The sequence below is a fragment of the Andrographis paniculata genome, unplaced genomic scaffold (genome assembly GCF_009805555.1).
Source record: "Andrographis paniculata isolate CXL003 unplaced genomic scaffold, ASM980555v1 Contig79END, whole genome shotgun sequence".
Taxonomy (NCBI): domain Eukaryota; kingdom Viridiplantae; phylum Streptophyta; class Magnoliopsida; order Lamiales; family Acanthaceae; genus Andrographis; species Andrographis paniculata.
This window is the reverse complement of record NW_026137616.1, coordinates 1,113,265-1,133,017: the sequence shown is the minus strand read 5'-3', so window position 1 is coordinate 1,133,017 and position 19,753 is coordinate 1,113,265. Positions and strand designations below refer to the sequence as shown.

General features: G+C 36.5%; 4 protein-coding genes across 12 annotated transcripts; 2 read left to right on the top strand and 2 right to left on the bottom strand.

Moving 5' to 3' along the window:
• The first annotated feature begins 70 nt into the window (after positions 1-70).
• Positions 71-2,847, top strand: LOC127240106 (uncharacterized). 2 transcript variants are annotated; one of them, XM_051258576.1, is made up of 5 exons: positions 71-362; positions 1,003-1,351; positions 1,735-1,923; positions 2,197-2,302; positions 2,385-2,847. In XM_051258576.1, exons 2-4 carry the CDS (start codon positions 1,085-1,087, stop codon positions 2,278-2,280), a joined length of 540 nt encoding a protein of 179 aa, XP_051114533.1. In that variant the 5' UTR covers positions 71-362; positions 1,003-1,084; the 3' UTR covers positions 2,281-2,302; positions 2,385-2,847. The 2 variants fall into 2 exon arrangements, with proteins under 2 accessions (XP_051114533.1, XP_051114532.1); XM_051258575.1 differs by having other exon boundaries at positions 2,379-2,847.
• An 884-nt stretch (positions 2,848-3,731) lies between these two features.
• Positions 3,732-8,769, top strand: LOC127240355 (long chain acyl-CoA synthetase 8). Of its 4 annotated transcripts, none has more exons than XM_051258989.1 (13): positions 3,732-3,891; positions 3,983-4,014; positions 4,628-5,194; positions 5,300-5,380; positions 5,577-5,849; positions 6,265-6,396; positions 6,464-6,637; positions 6,732-6,961; positions 7,047-7,164; positions 7,613-7,744; positions 7,813-7,947; positions 8,039-8,245; positions 8,360-8,769. In XM_051258989.1, the coding sequence occupies exons 3-13, from the start codon at positions 4,667-4,669 to the stop codon at positions 8,522-8,524; spliced, it is 2,175 nt and encodes a 724-aa protein (XP_051114946.1). In that variant the 5' UTR covers positions 3,732-3,891; positions 3,983-4,014; positions 4,628-4,666; the 3' UTR covers positions 8,525-8,769. The 4 variants fall into 4 exon arrangements, with proteins under 4 accessions (XP_051114946.1, XP_051114945.1, XP_051114947.1 ...); XM_051258988.1 differs by having other exon boundaries at positions 3,733-3,891; positions 4,659-5,194; XM_051258990.1 differs by having other exon boundaries at positions 3,736-3,885; positions 4,659-5,194.
• Positions 8,770-10,796: 2,027 nt separating this feature from the next.
• LOC127240627 (protein ACTIVITY OF BC1 COMPLEX KINASE 7, chloroplastic-like) lies at positions 10,797-15,930 on the bottom strand. 2 transcript variants are annotated; one of them, XM_051259407.1, is made up of 18 exons: positions 15,601-15,930; positions 14,634-15,252; positions 14,401-14,544; positions 14,174-14,299; positions 13,947-14,034; positions 13,770-13,863; positions 13,555-13,648; positions 13,247-13,301; positions 13,003-13,094; positions 12,727-12,897; positions 12,562-12,618; positions 12,359-12,442; positions 12,078-12,162; positions 11,918-11,979; positions 11,713-11,787; positions 11,504-11,608; positions 11,248-11,395; positions 10,797-11,160 (listed from the first exon to the last, which is right to left on the bottom strand). In XM_051259407.1, the coding sequence occupies exons 2-18, from the start codon at positions 15,228-15,230 to the stop codon at positions 11,087-11,089; spliced, it is 2,151 nt and encodes a 716-aa protein (XP_051115364.1). In that variant the 5' UTR covers positions 15,231-15,252; positions 15,601-15,930; the 3' UTR covers positions 10,797-11,086. The 2 variants fall into 2 exon arrangements, with proteins under 2 accessions (XP_051115364.1, XP_051115363.1); XM_051259406.1 differs by having other exon boundaries at positions 14,634-15,241.
• Positions 15,931-16,847: 917 nt separating this feature from the next.
• On the bottom strand, positions 16,848-19,696 carry LOC127240688 (uncharacterized). 4 transcript variants are annotated; one of them, XM_051259498.1, is made up of 4 exons: positions 19,350-19,696; positions 19,141-19,231; positions 18,970-19,043; positions 18,586-18,808 (listed from the first exon to the last, which is right to left on the bottom strand). In XM_051259498.1, exons 1-4 carry the CDS (start codon positions 19,555-19,557, stop codon positions 18,759-18,761), a joined length of 423 nt encoding a protein of 140 aa, XP_051115455.1. In that variant the 5' UTR covers positions 19,558-19,696; the 3' UTR covers positions 18,586-18,758. The 4 variants fall into 4 exon arrangements, with proteins under 4 accessions (XP_051115453.1, XP_051115452.1, XP_051115455.1 ...); XM_051259496.1 differs by lacking the exon at positions 19,350-19,696 and having other exon boundaries at positions 16,848-18,808; positions 19,141-19,215; XM_051259495.1 differs by lacking the exon at positions 19,350-19,696 and having other exon boundaries at positions 16,848-18,833; positions 19,141-19,214.
• Positions 19,697-19,753: the final 57 nt, after the last annotated feature.

Below are 19,753 nucleotides of genomic sequence, written 5' to 3'. Positions count from 1 at the left end.
GAAATAATCAATATTTGATATTTATTTTTCTAAATTAATTATAGAATATAAGTAAAATAATTAAGGATCATGAATGAAGAAGAAAAACTGCTGCCATAGCCATACCGATTCAAGCTACTGGAAAATTGGACCCAAATTCCTACTCAGTTACGGCTTCTTTGCGGGTAAATCGGAGGTTTCCCCGCGCGCTTGTGTGTCCCAACCCCAGCAATCGTCTTCGTCTTCGTCTTTCTTGTAATCCTCACACATCACACATTCCAACCCTGTCCCAGCCCCCAAACCAACACACCCAGTTTGTGATTTGGTGTTCCGGTTTTAATCGCCCGATACAGATCCGAAATCCTTCAAGTGTAATTGTCAGGGTAAATGTTATACCCCTAAATAATGTTATATCCGTAAAAATATTATTTAGTGTGAAAATCGTTTCCTGCTGTTACCTGCAACTTTCGTGGAATTCAGCCATTCTTGTTAATACCATAAATTAAGGATGCTATAGGGTTAGTTTATCATTTACCCGATTGCCTGTATGGTGGCAAATGTCTTCGTATGTGTATATGTGATGTGGATATGCCTGTAAAGTGTTTGATAAAATGTGCGTGATGTGAATATGCTTGCATAGTGTTTGATAAAATGTGTCACAGTGCGGTTTGGTAGTTGATTAGTTTTGCAGTCTTTTGAGTTCCAACTAAGTTATTTTCTAGGCGTTAAACTGTAAAAGCCCTCCACTTCTACGCTATATTCTTAACAGAAATTTGGAAGTTTAGGTAAATGATGTAATTGTTTGATGTGTATTCCATTTCCTGAAATTCGAAGAGCGGGAATGGTGAAATAATTAGCTAACTGCACCTACAAGATCTTAAGGTTCTCTTGTGCTTGTTCATAATTTTTAGATTGATATAAAAGTGTTTGAGTTTTGCATTTACTCTACTTATTATAATATTCTACATTCCATATATTGCTCTTCCTTGTTGATCACATCTATCACTTAATACTTTTTGGCAGGACTGAAGAAACTGTATTTGAGACGACCACACTTGTAGCAAAATCTCTTTGTTGCTTCTTTACAATATATGTAAATTGATTGATGCTTTCTAGCTCGGGAAACATGCACAGAGTGCGTTGGACAATATCTCAACTTTGTAGGAAGCTCCATACTAAGTCCCATGATGGTCCAAGTGATACCTTGAAGAGGAAGGTTTCTGAGCTAGAAAAGAAGAAGAGGCGAAAAAATCCCAAGAAAAACCAACTATTTGTAGATGTTCCCGAATCAAAATCTTTCCTTGATACAGCAACCATGCCGATGATACTCATTGCTGTTGGAACTGCCATCTTTGCCAAACTTCTAATGATGGTATTTAACTTTTTCCCCTTGAGGTAGAAAATGTGATCCAAAATAGTTAAAGACACTTTAATTGCATCGATCGTGCATCCTTTTCACACCATTTAAGAGTAACCATTGCTGAGGTTAGGTCATTGAAGCTATTTTCTAAAAACGTACAACTTCCTTAAAGAGTGACCTTACTGATTTTGTGTAAGATATTTCCGGATCAAATCTTCTGTAGCTAAGATAATAGTTCCATGTGAAGTCGTATTTTGTTCTGTCTGTATAGGATTCTTTAGCATGTTTATAAGTTGATCTTGTCTCTTGGCTTTAATATCTATGGAAATGGTGTCTGTTACATCTTAAAAGGTTGAAAGATACCAGATGTTACTTTAATCTTAATTGCCTTGCAGCATGGTGAGTCAACAAAGCAGGAAAGGATTGAACAAAAGATAAAGAATGCCCCTCCCGGTCAAGGAACAATTAGGATGCTCAGTCGGGAGGAGTGGGATGCAATCCAAGAACTGCGGCCAAGAACCCCCTTTGAATCTAAGCTTGCTCGTCCAAATGCAAGAATAAGGACGGGTGAACCATTGCACATGGTAAACAGAAATTTGTATCTATCTCCAATATGATTCTTATTAATTTTCATTGCATAATGGGAGGAGGTGTAAATTAGATCAAACTGAATATTGGTGTTTATTGTCTAAGCACCAACTTCCACAACCATGGTGTGGTTAAACATCACCTAATATAGCCAAACAATCTTATGTGTTCTAGGCCTTCATTTTTCAAATTGCTGAAACTCTTTAAAATGCTATCTTGTTTTAGGATTGTGGTAATCAATAATTGACCATGTGTGTGCAATTCTGCAGGAAGATGTAAAGGATTGGACTCTAGACGTGTTCACAGATGCCCTCACACGGGCCGAAGAAACTGCCAAGCGCAGAACCTATTAAATGCAGATTGCATAACATAAAGGTATCATCCTTTCAATTTTTCTTGACAGCACCATCTCATATGTCCAATTCATACAGTATCGTCTTTCATTTGCCAGCTGCAGCCTGCCTCGCTAATAGCTGATGAGGAAATGGCCTGCACACAATTCCAAGTACAAACTGGACTGCTCAATCGGCATTTACAAGTTCCTTAGCATTCCAATTCATCATCATATTGCCCGTAAACAGAATAACTTAGATTGCCCAGCATTCAGCGGAGTATCGATCATACTTCTCACGGATTCACTACTTTGGCGCGATGGGAGTGTGCTCCAAATATCTCAGCAGGGGGATCAGCAAATTTGTTAATTCTTGATCCAATTTCTTCTTGGATTGACTTCTGTTGCTACTCAACATTTCATCCATTGCATCCTAAATGTTTGAAAATCAAGAGTGGCCCATTTTGTATTATTTTTACTACATTTGTCATTCTGGAAGAAGAGTAGAAAGTAGTATCTTCTAGACGAGAATTTATGGCAACTTTATTAATTGTTGATCCAATTAAAGTCGTATGGAGTTGTGTGCCCTGATTGGAGTCCATCACAGTAATTTACCTATATATTCCTCTAGGTTTGTAACTACTATTGCATGCCAATTAAGATTATGGTCTATTAGGACAAATGAATCCATTATATTATAAAATAAAAAATAAAATTAATAAAGCACCTTAAAAAAGTAAACTTTAGTGACATGTCAATATCAGGTAAAATTTATTAAATTAAAATATATTTTAATAAATATAAATACTTAATTAATTAATTATATAATATAGAATATTAAATATCCAAAATTATTTATATCTTTCTCCTAAAAAAATTTTCACCTACTTTATAAAAATTAACTTATAAATAAATAAATATATTTTTTACAAAATAATATCAATTGTATATATTATTTAATGCGATATAATATTTAAAATCTTTAAATACATATTTTAAAACTTTTAATCATATATGTTAAATTTATTTCAAAGTTACTAATATTATTGGTCACATGAAAAATAATAAAATAATAATAACTCATTATTTCTAACACAAAAGTGTGGGAGGAAGGGAATATGATATTTGAAAACTTAGTAGCAATAAAAATAATTATTTAAAAATATATGTAAATAGAATGTAAATTATTGAAAATTTGACAACTTTAATAAATTTATTTTCCCTCATAGTGTTATTCACATTTATAGACTAATTATGCTTTTCTTTTCCTAGTGACATCCATTTCTATGGGCTACTTTATTCTTTTTTTTATTTTTCCTTCATAGTGTTATTCACATAATGACCATGCTATTTTCTCCTGTAACTTATACAATTCTAAAATATTTTGTTGAAAAATTTTAAATGATGTGTGTAACTTTATTAATTATTACAACATTTTATTGTTGTTTTCATTACACTGCGAAATATAGAATAGAATAAAGTGCGTGTATTTATACGCCTTTCTTTCTGCATCATTCAAGAGCAAAACATATTCGTGTCTGATCTTCCGTGATCGAACTGTTCTGTTTTCCTAACTCATCAAAGCTGTTGGAACCTTCTCGTACTTCTTCACCGCCAAGCGAAAACGGTCCGGGTATTGCTCATTTCATTTCGGGTTTGATTTCTTTCTCGTGAGTCGCGATTTTGATACTCGGTTTGTAAATCGGTGTTTTGTTTGCGTGCAGGTGTGATTATATGTGGATGCTTCAGTGAATTGGTTCGTTTTTCTTATCGTTAGTATTAGTGACGTTTAATACCGACTGTTTTCTCCTTCCGGTGGATGAATTTAAGTTTTTGTTTTCATTTATTTTCTCAGATTGTTAATTTATAAAAGTGGCTTTGATGAATAATTTGGGAAATAGCTTACTCTTTCGTATGTAGAAAGTTTGTGAATTTTCATTTTATTTTTATTTTAATGTAAAGATCTCTTCTTGTGGCCCCCCATTTCAGTTTTGCTGAGCGATCTTTTGTGCTAATTTAACATCTTCCTCAGCACAGTGGCGATTAGAAACTGAAGTTGGCTATCATACAAAGTCTGTTGAAATTTCAGCTCATTATGGTTTTTTTTTCTCTGGCCATGCTTTGGATCACTTATTAAAACTGGTGGAGTAATAAACTTCGTTTTGGATCATATGCAAGATGACATGTGAACCCTATTTTTTTTTTAGTATGAATATGGCTCCTCGATTTACACATTTTTATGTACTGTGCACGATAGTTTCTTTAATGTCATGTATTTCTTCATCCTTGATAGTAATCTACAGAAGTTTGAAATAAGAAATTTCAATTTGAGCATTATATGAATTAATTGGCTGGTTCGCCTTGCACAGAATGCTGATTATATAAGTTAATTACACATAGATTATATAATGGGTGATGCGGGGAAGATGAGGAATGTTGGAAATGGTGGTTATCTGTCATTTCTCAAAGATAGTGGAGTATATGGAATCATTGGTGGAATTGTGGTTGCCATTGTTATTCCAATACTCCTCTCCATCGTACTTCGTGGGAAAAAAAAGCTGAAGCGGAGAGGAGTTCCAGTTGAAGTTGGTGGTGAGGCTGGATTAGCAATGCGCAATGCCCGATCTTCCAAATTAGTTGAGGTTCCTTGGGAAGGGGCAACAACAATGGCAGCACTGTTTGAGCAATCATGTAAAAAGCATTCAGAAGGGAAGTTTCTTGGGACAAGAAAAGTAATTTCCAAGGACTTCATCACTGGAAGTGATGGAAGAAAATTCGAGAAGTATCACCTTGGGGATTACCAATGGGAAACCTATCAACGGATCTTTGATCGTGCATGCAACTTTGCTTCTGGGCTCATTAAACTGGGACATGATACAGACACCCGTGCTGCTCTTTTTTCTGAAACTCGGGCAGAGTGGTTCATTGCCTTTCAGGTAATATGGATATGGTGTAATGTATCCTCTTTCATATATTATTTACATTTAGGTATGCCGAGGAAGTGAATAAAGATTGTGTTTTCTAATTTTTTGTTCTTTCAGGGCTGCTTCCGGCAAAACATCACTGTTGTTACAATTTATGCCTCTTTAGGAGAGGATGCCTTAGTCCACTCATTAAATGAGGTGGGCAGAGTTCTGAAATCATTTTTTTCTGTCTTTTAGGGAGCTTCACTTCATTATATATTTATATATTCTGCTTATCAGATTAATATATCTTCACTGATCAACTATGACTACCTCTCAAGAATCAAGATCACCGTATGTTGTAAGAATATTGATTTTACAGAGAACTTACTCATGTTTACATGTCTTTTGCCAGACTCAAGTATCAACCCTAATTTGTGATCAAAAGCAATTGAAAAAGTTGGCTGCAATAAGTTCGAAGCTGCCATCTATCCGCCACATTATTTATTTTGAAGATGATGACTCTTCAAATGATTCCAGTGGTGCCAAAGATGTCAGTAACTGGAAAGTTTTATCTTTCCCAGAGGTGGAAAAACTTGGAAAAGAGAATCCTGCTCCTCCTAATTTGCCAATTAAGAAGGATATAGCTGTCATCATGTACACTAGTGGCAGTACAGGCCTTCCAAAGGTTTGATTGATTTCTTTGATATGGGCATCATTGCATGGACATAATTATTGCTCAGGTGTGTGAATGTAGTGATCTAACTTGCTACCAATACTGACACCATTATTTAGTGCATAGTTATTTATGATTACTACTAGGGTTCTTTTCTTTATAATTATTATTATTATTTTTTTGGTGGCCACTTTCCTATAGAAATGTATTGGAGGAAATTGTTATTTAGATGCTTATGTAACATATTCACTTGGGAAATCATTTTGTGGGACAAATTCCTTTCTATCCAATTCTGAGTTTCTTTGTATTATCTATGAAATTATAATCGGTTGCTGTAATGGTTTTGCCAAGTGAACTTTAATTGTACACATTAGTCTTTTTTTGAAAACAGGATGTTTTACAACATGGCTTCTGGTTAAATTTGTAGGGTGTTATGATGACTCAAGGCAACATTGTAGCTACTGCAGCTGCAGTTATGACGGTGATCCCAGGACTTGGAAGCAAGGATGTATACTTGGCATATTTACCCCTAGCTCATGTGTTTGAATTAGCTGCTGAGGTAATATGTCAATTGAAATCTTTTTATGGTCACGGAAGCAAATTTGATAAGATTGTTGTTTCTTCAGACTGTCATGTTGACTGCGGGTGTTGCAATTGGCTATGGTTCAGCTCTGACATTAACCGACACATCCAATAAAATAAAAAAGGGAACCAAGGGAGATGCTTCTGTATTGCATCCTACATTAATGGCAGCCGTTCCAGCCATACTTGATCGTGTTAGAGATGGAGTTCTGAAGAAGGTGATTTAGGAAGTTCATTTAATTGTATACTTTGGATTCTAGCCTTATAGGTTTGAAGATTCTGGCTTCTCTCTTAATCCATACGATATTGTAGGTTGATGAGAGAGGAGGTATTGTGAAGAAACTTTTCAACATTGCTTATGCACGGAGGCTGGCAGCCATTGACGGAAGCTGTTTTGGGGCGTGGGGTTTAGAAACTATGTTGTGGGATATAATTCTTTTCAAAAAGATAAGGTCTATTCTTGGAGGAGAAATTCGATTCATGCTTTGTGGAGGAGCACCTTTATCTGGAGAGACACAGAGATTTATCAACATCTGCATGGGGTAATTTTACACAAGTTCAACAGTACACAGATTTAAATTAATGAAATCAAGTTTAATTATCTCTGGTAATGCTTCTGTTTTGCAGTGCTCCAATTGGCCAAGGATATGGCCTGACAGAAACTTGTGCTGGAGCTGCTTTTTCTGAGTGGGACGACCAGTCTGTTGGCCGTGTTGGCCCCCCTCTTCCTTGTTGCTACATCAAGGTAATTTGATTGCTTGCAGTGAAAATTTCTGTGCTCAGGGTAGTCGTGCCATGTGATCTGCACTTAGTTTTCTTTCTTTCTTTTTTTAGCTCCTTGGAAAATTCTTCAATGAAATTTCACTGTAACTAGGATTCAATTTTGACATATTAAGATTGTACTTACCTAATTATCTGTATTGTAGGAACCTGCGAAAAATATCTAACAAATTGACAATATACAAGCATTTTTCTATAGAAACTACAATGAACCTATATTATCGATTTATTATATTCTATATTTTTTTGTCATCCTATCTTTAACAACTGATGCTTTTAAAAGATATGGAAATTAATTTATAGGGGCGAGCACAAGATCTGTAAGGTCTTTGATTCTTGAAATCTCTGAGGAATCAGACAGTAATTACATGATGCCTGCTATCCTAGTTTCATACCACATTAAATCCCTGCAGCTTGTTTCTTGGGAAGAAGGCGGCTACACCATATCGGATAAGCCAATGCCCCGAGGGGAGGTTATCATCGGAGGGGCAAGTGTCACTGCTGGTTACTTCCAAAATGATGCCAAAACTGCAGAAGTCTACAAGGTCTGATCTTGATCTTAAAAGTTAGTTTGTTTGGTTCCCGCCTTCTCAAATTCTATAGTTTCTTACAGGTCGATGAAAGCGGCATGCGCTGGTTCTACACCGGAGATATTGGAAGGTTTCATCCCGACGGATGCCTTGAGATTATTGACAGGAAGAAAGATATCGTAAAACTTCAACATGGGGAATATATCTCACTTGGCAAGGTAAAAACATTTAACTATTTTGATTCAATGTTACTTCTCCTTCTCCTTTTTCTGCAACAGTAATTTACATTATCCGAAAATTATGCTGCAGGTTGAGGCTGCCCTTGTCTCGAGCAGTTATGTAGACAACATCATGGTGTATGCCGATCCATATCACAGCTTTTGTGTCGCCCTTGTTGTTCCTGCTCGACAGGCTCTTGAAGGCTGGGCCAAAGAATCTGGACTCAATTACCAGGATTTCTCCGAGCTCTGTGAAAATGCAGATGCAAAAAAAGAGGTCCAACAATCACTTGCCAAGGTTCGTCGAATTGATAGTAAATGAATGAGCTGCCATATCTACTTGTTCAACAAGAAGATGCTTTTTACAAAATCGTCGATCTTTTTCAACGCCCCATGTATTATACATTTGCAGGCGGCTAAGGAAGCGAAACTGGACAAGTTTGAACTACCGGCGAAGATCCAGTTGTTGCCAGATCCTTGGACTCCCGAGTCGGGGTTGGTCACTGCAGCTCTAAAATTGAAGAGGGAGCAATTGAAGGCCAAGTTCAAAGATGAGCTCGAAAAGCTGTACAAATGAAGACACTTCATTCACCTGCAGTTGGTCTGAGATTTTCACAAAGACTGTTTTTTTACTGTTTCTGCTCCACCTTGAGTTTCTTCTTTCTACAGAGTGTTTTTATTATAGTATAAGTTTCTGACCCTAATCAGTCTGTGTTGAATAATACAAATAACTGAGTTATGGATTGTAGGTTGGTTTATGATTCTGTATTCTGTGTTGGACTTGTCTTAACCTTGCTGTGGTGATTTTGTAGTTCTTTTGAACATTTATCTTCTGCATGTTCTCTTTTCAAATTATATACTTCTGCCATGGAAACCACATTTTACCATAACCAAGGCAAAGAACCCACAAATATTCAACCAGCATTTAGTACCTTTAGTACCTACTTTTTTTTTTTTTTTTTTAATAAAAAAAAAAAAATAATAATAATAACTTTTGAAAAAATAAAATAAAATTGTATAGTTAGATAGTGTGGATCAAATAACAATAAGAAGCACTGATCAGCCAATTGTAAAACTTCAGGGATGAAAAAGTTTACCCGCCGAACTTTAGGGACCAAATTGTATATTCTCATCTTGGGCCTTCTACCTCATTCTCGAGTGCCCTGTAGCTCGCCCAAAACCCCAAACCTTTCCGTTGTTTCGGCCTTTGGCTTTCTCTTCTCCAAATCTCCCTGCAAAGATCCTGAAACAAGGTACAATCCTTTCTATTACTAATTTTGTATGTTTTTAATGAGCAATTGCTGTTAATTTGGGGTAAGAACCGATGTGTTTCCTTGTTATGATTTTGGTTGATTTACCATTGTGTTTAGCATTCGCTTGTCGGATTTCCCGTGTGTATATGCTTAGGCAATCGAAGAGTTAACCGAGTTCATCGATTTTATTTCGTGTCAAGCAGAATTCATTCTATCATTAATTTCTTTGCGGTTAATGGAAGATTGAAGTTTTAGGTATGGCATTCTTAATTTACTGAGAGATTTTATGAAGCAGGAGGTTGATGATTCTAAGTCGTTTTGTTGTTCCATCCGTTTCTTTCTGGGTAGCATTTGGAAGTTGACACCGTTAATGTTGATTGTTCTTTGTCATTGCATTGCAACGTCTGTGATTTGCTTATAGTTGGCGGCTTTCTTTGCAATCTGTCCTTTGATTGCATGTCTGTTCTGTTGAATATTTATGTGCTTATTAACGAATATGTCTGATTGTGGATGAATCATGGTGACTGATGATAATTGAGATGTAAGTTCTCAGATTGAGCTTATACTTCATTTATTCAGGTTTTCTGTGTTCTTTGGTGGTTTTGCTGCTTGTACTTGCTTTTCAATTTGCATTTTTTTTATTTAATTGCCCTAAGGTAAGTAGTTTTCTCCACTTTGTGTCGGAGGGAGAAAAAACATCACTTGGGATTATATTATGTAAGAAGAGGATGGAGAATTCATGTAATGTTGGAGTATTAAAAGGGTAAATCCATTGTGGAAATATCTGATTCAGGTTCTTTAGGGGATACTCTCAGGGTGTGTTTGTTTGGGGGTTTGGATTTTGGTTTGAAATTTGAATAGTAAAAAATTTGAATTGGAATAGTTTTATTATGTGATAAGTAGGTGTAGATGTGATGTTTTGGATGTAAAATTGATTTTTAGTGTAATATTTCTAAGAAGAAATATTTGAATATCAATCTTATCGATCTAGGTTTTCTAAGAGAACACACCCGCAGTGTATGATCTATTTTTATTTCGATGTTCGCATCCCCTCTAAAATACCCAATTTTAGCATAAGCCTACCATTTATTTCAATGATAAGTGTTCTCAATTATTAACCTTTTTTGTGCATATACCCTTTGCGTTTTCACAGGGATGAAGGTTCGATCATCAGTCAAAAAATTGTGTGAGTTTTGTCGGACAGTAAAGCGTCGTGGGCGTGTCTATGTCTTGTGTTCTGCTAATCCCAAACACAAGCAGCGACAAGGAGTATCTACATTTGCATTCGAAGGTCCTTCTCCACCAGAGTATGTTTCTATGATTTTGCGTAGCCTTTTTTCAATCGTGCAATTGCTGTGAATGGTTCTTTTGCTTACAAACTAAACTGTGTGTTGCAAGAAATCATAGCATCAGTGAAACAAAACATGTCCCATTTAATCTCTCAGCTTAAGATTTTCTCTTTGCATGATATGGAAATGACAGATCATCGTCAACAAGTTGGAAACAGACTACATCAGTCAGTGATGTTGCCGGTGCCCAGAATGGCGTCCCGCCTCCTCTCATATCCCACAAGAACGAGGCATTTTCCGTGACTCCTTGGTGGAAACTGGGCATCGTTTCACGGTTTTTCTATAAGGGTAACAACCAGTAGTAGAAACCTATGTTGCTGTTATTTCAGGTTTGTCCCCAGATTATATGCTATGCTTCTGTTATGAATGAGTGGCTGCATGAATAAAGTGCTGCAAAAAGGAATATTTTGGTTTTGAATCTCTCAGTTTGGCTATTATTATAAACAGTAGTAATATTGAAATACATTGATTTTATTTGGTGATCAAAGGAATCGGAAATGACACTCTATTTCTCTGTTAAGTAACTTTAGCTTAACGTCATATCATGCTCTCTATATTTTCGATTCGTTTGACCCTTCTGATGGAGTGTATAAATAGAAGAATGAAGATGCCTGCATCATTACAAACACAGTTTGGTTAGTATAGAGGAGGATTTAATTCGTTCATCGAAAACATATTTGATTAAAATAAATACTCACTGGCTCCTACAAATAAACCAATTGAAATAAATGGAGTGCCTCTAAGTCCCATGCTGAATGTGAGGCCGAGATTCATAAGGGTACCACCCAACAGTAGGTATATTGTTCCCATCTGTAGTATGGTCGATTTCCGAGCTGCTCTCTCCGACTAACATCCATAAACACACACACACACACACACACGTGTCATATATATATATAGTGTTTATTGAACTCTAAAGATAGATAGGTGTAGAAAAAAGCACAAAAGAAATACCTCAAGGACACGAACGCGTAGCTTTATATCACCTGATTCAAGTTGTTTGACAATCTCTTCTATCCGTTGGATCCGGTAAGGCATGGACATCGTGTATGATCTTGCCTGAAAACCAAATATAAACAAAATTGAAATTTCTTAGAACTGCTTCAAGTTACATATATGATGCCGATGAAATGGAAGATGAAAATGAGAGGTAGAGAGAGTACATCGTCAGCTTGTTTAGTTATCTCTTGAACAACTTGCCTCCCGGTTAGCTGCTGGCTTCTCATCTCCAACAGTTCCTGTTGGAAAATCAATCTATTTCAGATATATATATATATGAATATGTATGTATGTATGTATGTATGTATGTATAGCGTGATGCTTCTTGAGCATCAATTATAGAGGCAATTGAAGTGATGCTGATTGAACCTGAGCATATGGTGCAGCAATCTTAGCGAAGGAGAAGTTGGGGTCTAGAGTGTACCCAATGCCTGCAAGACAGGAAATTCGGAAAAAAGATCAAAATCTTTGAGTAAGGATGAGCTATAGTTTCAACACCAAGAAATATAATGTGTGTTTGAGAGAGAACCTTCAAGAGTTGAAAATGCCCTGAACACAAAGGCGAACGTTGAAGGGAACCGAAAAGGTTGATCTAGCGCTATTGCAAATAAATCCTGAAATCATACAACAGTCGGACAGTTGGATACACGGATGCTAGATACATTTTGTAGCATTTCAAAACCAAAACACAGCCACTTCCTTTACAAAAACAAAAAAAAAGGCATCTCTCTCTCTCCCTCTCTGGTTTTTTATTATTCTGTGTTAACAATCTAAAGCATGCATGCTGCTATCAACAGGGTTGCTGCATACCTCACCAATGGCAGACAATGTCTTCTGCTTATCGAATCTTTGGTTTAACAAGTTATTCAAGAAATACTGCACTGATCTCCTCACCTGAAACAAAATTTTAAGAGAAGGTGATTAGGATTCGTTGTTTCAGTTCAAGGCCTATCTTTTAATCATTGCATTGTATCATATCTTGATAATGATGAATTGCCAGTAAAAATGCATACCGATGTCAAATCCCCTGTTGGTTGAAGGGCTCCCAGATCTATTAGACTTTGCATAACCTGCGGCAGAAGCTAACCATCAGCTCTTGCAAGTTTAAAAAACATCACTGTTCCAACAAGAACTTCAATGTCATTAGGACTTTGAAATTGTAGTTAAACGAACGTAACCTTTTTTGCATCCTTTTCATAAATGGCATAGAACAGTTCCATTAACTTCTCTCTTGTGAAGCCCTTGATCTCTCCCATCATCCCAAAGTCGTAGTATATGAGTGCTTCATCTTTGTCAATTGCAAGATTCCCAGGATGGGGATCGGCATGATAGAAACCAGTCTTTAGCATCTGAAGTGGTTAACTTTCAATTTAGAAAATCAAACAGGAAAATGGTAATATAATTAGTAATAAAAGACCTGCTAGGCCTTGCTAAATCAAACGTAGGAACCAAACCTGAATCAAGTAGGATTCAACAGCATGTGCTGAAATTCTTGATCGATTATAACCCCGCGCATCAATCATATCCAACTGGTTGATCTTAATACCTGGTTTAATCAATGGTGAGAAATCTTTGTATGTGAGAATCATATAATGGAAGAAATTAGAATATCAGATGCATAAAGAAAGACCAGTGTAATAAAGTGGAAAGTAACATATAGAATTTTCGCAAGAAAAGGTAACAGAGTAGTAAGATTACCAGGAACATACTCCAGGGTCAATACTTTGGTTCCCGTATAATCCCAGAAGACCATCTGTTAAAGACAATATAATTTTCTTTGAACAATCCAAGTTGTAGCAAAATAAAGAGAATATACTGAAAGCTTGTCCTGTTTAAGTTTTTTTATAATTATTGTTTTGTTTCTTGGAGAGGATGAATCTATTCACAGAGCATTTCACATTAGAAAATAAAGAGCTACTGATGAAAGCAAAATTGAAATACTAGTTAAGTCTTAAGATAACAAATCTGAGAAGGCAAAGAATGCTAATCATCAGGAGAAAACATACAGGCACTCGAACCCACTTTATATTGCGAAAGTCACGACGGAATCTGTCAGCATTTTTCGCTTCATTGACATAATCAATTTCTTGATACAATATCCTGAAAAAAATTCATAAACGTGCAGCACAACATTACAAAGGCAGAATTCAGTTTACAGTAATATTTAAAGAGCATTATAGACAAGTTGATTCACTCATACTGCTAAATTAAGCTCACTCACTTGGCACATTCTTCGTATATCCCAATCCAATCCCTTGTTGGACCACCTAGTGTTTCACTTCTTTGAAAATATTCACAAACTATCTTCATATTTCCTGATCAGAAAACATGTTACATTACTAGAGCAAAAACAAGAAGCAAGTAGGCATAAAATATCAATTAATGGTAATCACTTTACCAAGATCAATGTCGAAAAGTTTTTTCAGTCCTGGACGTTGAATTTTAACCACTACTTTCTCTCCATTATGCAAAACAGCCCTGTGAACCTATTTTGATAGTCAAGCAGAAAATCAGCTCAAGAAAGCACACATTTTCAACTACTTCCACATTTTGATCTGAGAAGATACTAAACTATGCGCTCTTTTTTGGGGTAAAAGAGAGATTGTCATAACGTAGATCAAACACCTGACCAAGACTAGCAGCAGCAATTGGTTCATCTTCAAAATGCTTGAACAAAATATGCATTGGAGCACCCAGTTCAGTTTCAATCAAGCTCTTTGCTCGACTGGATGAAAAAGCAGGTACTTGATCCTGTAACATAATCAGAGTAACAATTAAAGAACCATGCAAGAAGTCTATAAACAACATAAAGTTAAGCTTACTTTCACCAAAGAAAAATTGCCAATCTTTACCTGCAGTTTAGCAAGCTCTTCGACAAACTCCTTGGGGAATAGATCTGATCGTGAAGAGGACAATTGTCCAAGTTTGATAAAGGTTGGACCAAGTTGGAGGATACGCTCCCGTAACCATATAGCTGTTTTCCGTCTCCTCTTTCTCTGCAAAACACATAGGGATTTTACAACATATTTACATTCATTGCTGCCACAATGATCACAAAATTTAGAGTGCTAAACAATAAGCCAACCTGCTTATCCTCTGTGAAGCCTCCAATGTATGTCCACTTGGAATTGTCCAATAGAACACGCAGACGCAGTGAAATGATAAAGGACCAGATGTCAATATTCCTCTGGATGGAGTTATAGTTTTCATTCGCCCAACTATAACCTTTGGCTGAAGGCAAAATCTTTGGCCCTTCAAAGGGTAGAAACTCTTTAGGCCTAGCAGATTTTGTAAGGGACAGAGAACTATCCTTCTTGACCAGGCTCTCTCTCTTGACTAACTGCTGATGACCATTAACATTCTGTACAATTCCATTGATGTTCTTTGCAGATCCAGTTTTTGAATTATCTAATGACATTCGTTTCTTTATCTCACTTGTCGCTACCATTTCTATGACTCTGCCATTCTTGACTACTTTGTCTGGCAATTCCCTCTGCTGCATTTCCACCTGAAGCCTGTGGAGTTTCCGTGTTTTGATTAGATTCTTCGTATTTTTGTTGAACTTCTGAAAACTTTTGTCTCTGACTGATCCAGAAAAACTAATATCGTCTCCCCATCTTCCATGATTTACTGATCCTCCAACGAAGCCATAGCTGTTGTTAGAAATCAGCACTGCCGCCATAGGTTTAAAATCTGGAGGAAATCTATACATATCAATTATCATACCGAGATTGCTTTGAACTGTTCGATACTTCACGCAAACAATCAAATTAAAACTATTTTCAGTATCATCGACTGCGAATATAAAGCACAAGACAGCAAAACAAATGATCATAGAAACAAAAACAAGATGGCTAAATTTAGCGCCTCGAGCATTCCATTTCCAAGCAGAAGAGTTTGATTCAGCAGTCAGTAAACAAATTCAGATAAATAATTCATTGTACGAGACGCATTTCCCCCTTTTCCATCTGCTAAATATGCATACGTCAAGATACCAGGCGACGAAGGATCACGATAATTTATCAAAACAACTTAAGTAGAGAATAAACCACCTGATATGTTCGACGATTCTGTCCTGAATCGTCACCAGAATCGAATGCTCAGCTATTCCACCCGATTCCCGCAATCGAAACAAACCGAAAGCAATCGAACTCAAAATAGACGAGAAAATCAACAAAATAATAACCTCGCAGCAGATCAATGAACGAAGAATAACAAATCACAATCCAGAAGCTCTACAGGAAGTACCAATACCCAAAACCGTCCTCGATCTCATTCATTCAAGATTTAAGCATACAGGGGAAGCGGGAGTGATACTTTTGTGAACTGTACAAGCGTTTGACTATAAACAGACCGAACATCACAAAATGCGCAGCATTCATCCAACGCTGTATATTTCAATACATGTATTATACAATATATATATATATATATGTAATATACCTGAAGTACGACATTCAATAAAACGTCACGTTTAGCTGTAACGAAATATTTAATTTAAATAGTGGTTGGTGATAATTTTTTTAATTTTATACTTTATTTAAATAAAACACGCAAAGACTGCTGAGATTTGTAGCCCTGCCCACGGCCATTTATTTCAGCTTATCTGATTTGATTCGAATATTCAATGTTATAATTAACATTATTATTATTATTATTAAATTGTTTATGGTTCAACTATAATAAGTAGAGTACTATATTTAATAATAATAATAATAATATATATAAATTAGTGAAAGATTGATGTTGAACACGTCATACATTTATGCAAGTTGTCCATATATAGGGTAGACCAGCCCAAACCCAAAACGAATTCCCTTATTTTCTCAATTTTGTTTGTCAGAGAAATTTGATCAAAATAATAGATGTCCATTTTTTAAGGTAAGCCCATCCACCCAAACATCAGGCTCACTTTTTACCCAAAACCCAATCCATCAAGTGCTATAATTCAAATTAAATACTAGTAATAAGTAAAGATAGATTTTAGATCTACATACAAATCAAATTAATTATAAATATATATTTTATACACAATTTGTAGTCACATGTAGGGCCTGCAACAATGTTTCCTGCCATAATCAATGCAGCTGCAAGTGGGATTTCCATTTGCTGCATCATCATGTTCTTGATCATACTTTAAACTACTTTTCATTTCATATGCATGATTTGATGTCAAAGACCCTTCAAGGGTTTTAATTTACAGTAAATTTTCAATGACGGTCAAAGTACAAAAAAAAAAAAAAAAAAAAAGGATTTCAATGATGAACATTTTGCCTAATTAAAATTATAGAACCTGAACTGATCAGATATATATATCATCCGCACAAATAAAATCCACCAAAAGGATCAAAAAATTACAGGACAATATAATTAATCTTCAAAGCTCAGGCTAATTATATTTCTTCTTTTCTCTTAATTAATTGTAATTTGTTTTTTGTTTTTGTTTGAGACAACGATCGAGTTTAGTAAGTGTCGAAGGAAGAACAGTACTTGATGGATCCGATGTTGATGTCGATCTCAATCAAGTTGTCGTCGTCGTCGTTGTCGTTGATGTCCGCCATGGAAGAATCCTTGCACTTTTGGGAAGGGTAAAGAGACAAGCCACTGGGAATGGCGATCTCGAACAGGCTATCTTCATCATCGTCGTCGTCATCGGAGCAGTCGACTGCTCCTCCGCCGCCTTCGTGCCGTCGCAGGTTGTTGTACGGCCATTCCGTATCGGAAGAGTGGTCCTCGCTGGACGTGCTGCAGGAGCATCTGTCGCTCTCCGAGTACAAATCCTGAATTAATGCTCTCGCTCTCCTCACCGCCTGCGGATTTTCTTTCACAGCTTCCATTAATTCTGCGTCAGGAGGACGATGATCAAGATGAAGCTGGAGATGACGATGATGATGATGATCGGACGGTGGAGACGCTGCGGCGGGTTTTGAAATTAGGGTTTGGGTTTTGGGCTTGAGGAGGACTGTGGAGAGGCAAATTAGAGTAGAGAAAATGATGAGGAGTGAAAATGGTAAGAGGAGGCCATGGAAGGAAGACGACAGCCTTGCAAATACAGCTACTACTGGAACAAGAAGAGCAATCCAGGTTTTTGAGCCCTGGGAAAAACAGACACCGGAGGCCATTAATGGTGCTTCACTTTTTACCAAAGAAAATGCAGCAATGATTGATTAACCCTAACCCAGGATTAGGGTAAGGATTTGAGGATTGATCGCTTTGGCTAAGGTTGTCTGAGCTAACTCATGAGCTCAGGAGAAGGAAAAGCAAAAACCAGTTAGGGTTGAGGAAATTTGAAATTATAATGTGCCATAGATGACGATGATGAATAATGATGAGTAGATAAGAGAAAGGAAAACAAAATAAAAAGGGAAATCGAAAAGGGTGGGGGAATTAAAGGAGAAGCTTTTTGCCAAGAAAAAATACTACTATATATAATAACAATAAAATTAAAGAAAGGGTCAAAGTCTGAAAACCCTAAAATTATATAAATACAAGAATCCTGAGAAGATGAAATTACTCATCGGTTTCGCCGAAAAGGGGTTCCAGTTTTTGTTTGTATATATACAGTGGGAACTCGCTTGTAAGTTTGTATACACATAAACATTATATTAAATTATTATTATTATTATATCAATATATGTGATGATGATCTCAGCCTAAATGATCCATGCATTTTCTTACATATATGCATATTCATGGTAGGGGTGATATTAAGGAAATAACACTTAATTCATTAATATTGGATGGGATCCAATTCCCAAGCCTGATAGTGGAGATTAAAATAGGGCAGTGGTGAGTCCCAAAGAGTGGTCCTGACCTGACTGACCTGACCGGACCGGACCTCAAGTGAGGATTCTCATATTCTCTCCCTCTTAAAAACATCAAAAAACTCCATGGGAATGAGAGATGCCATGTGCCACTCTCTCAGCACATCACTTACCCTCCACGTGCCCTTTTCCATTCACCATTCACCATTAGATATATATATATATTTATAAAATAAATAAATAATTAATTATAATAGTACTCATTGTTTCTCCTTTCCCTAAATAGGAATGCACTTACCAAATTGCTTAAGTATGAAATGAATGCATTATTTGATAAGTAACAGAAATTGTATTGTGAATATTTTATTACACAACAGCTGTTGTAACTTCTGCGACATCTTCCTAGAAAACAAATCCAGTTGCAAGTTGGGATTTTAATTTGAAAATCAGTGGCGGCCCATTTTGTGTCCCAACGGCCCAATAAATTCATGTCCGGCTTCATGGTATTGGCAAAAAGAAATCTCTCATATTTAATAAAAATAATAATAATTAGTAACATATGGAATAGAATAATAATAAGTAGTAACTAACGTACAGGAACTTTAACCCAGCCATTGGCAAAGGCAATGGCTAAAATAACAAAAGGAGTGGACATACCAAATATGATTATATAAGGCAGAGGTGTTTTCATTGGATTCTCTCCTTCTCTTTCTCCTGCTGTCTGCCAATACCTATTTATTTGTTCGTAATTAATAATTAGAAAGAAATAAAGCCATGGATGGATTGTAGATAGCTAATTAATTAATTAAGGATTGATTGATTGATTACTGTTCAGGCTCTTGCTCTCTCGTAATGAACTTCTTCTTCCCTCCTCCTTTCTTGCTCAGCTCCTCTTCTCCTCCTCCTCCTCCCCCTCCCCCTAATCAAATCATCATACAAACCCTAATTATGGATCAACTCGATCGATTCACAAATCAAAACTAATTTAATGAATAATTGACCAAAACGGAATATACATATGGACTATGAAGACGAACCTAAATTAGCAGAAACTCTGAATCCTTGGCTGGTTCTGCTGCTGCCCTGCAGCTTGGTGGTTGTTTTGAGAGGCTGTTGGTCGAAGCTAGGTGCTGAACAAAATGGCTTGTGAATGATCATACAACATATCGACCTCCGGGGCTGCTGCTGCTGGTGGTGGCTCAGGCACGAAATTAAGCTCACTTCTGCTGCTGCTGCTGCCGCCATTGATGTGTTTACTGAGGAGGAAGAAGAAGAAAAGGAGAGAATAGAGACTAATTAGCGGAAATGAATTTTAATTGAGTGTGTTGAATGGTGATGGAGGAGATGACATCTGTCATGTCGCCTTATCCACACACGTACTGCCCATTTTCATATAAATTCCTGTGATTAATATATGATTATCACCAAGTTATATCATGTA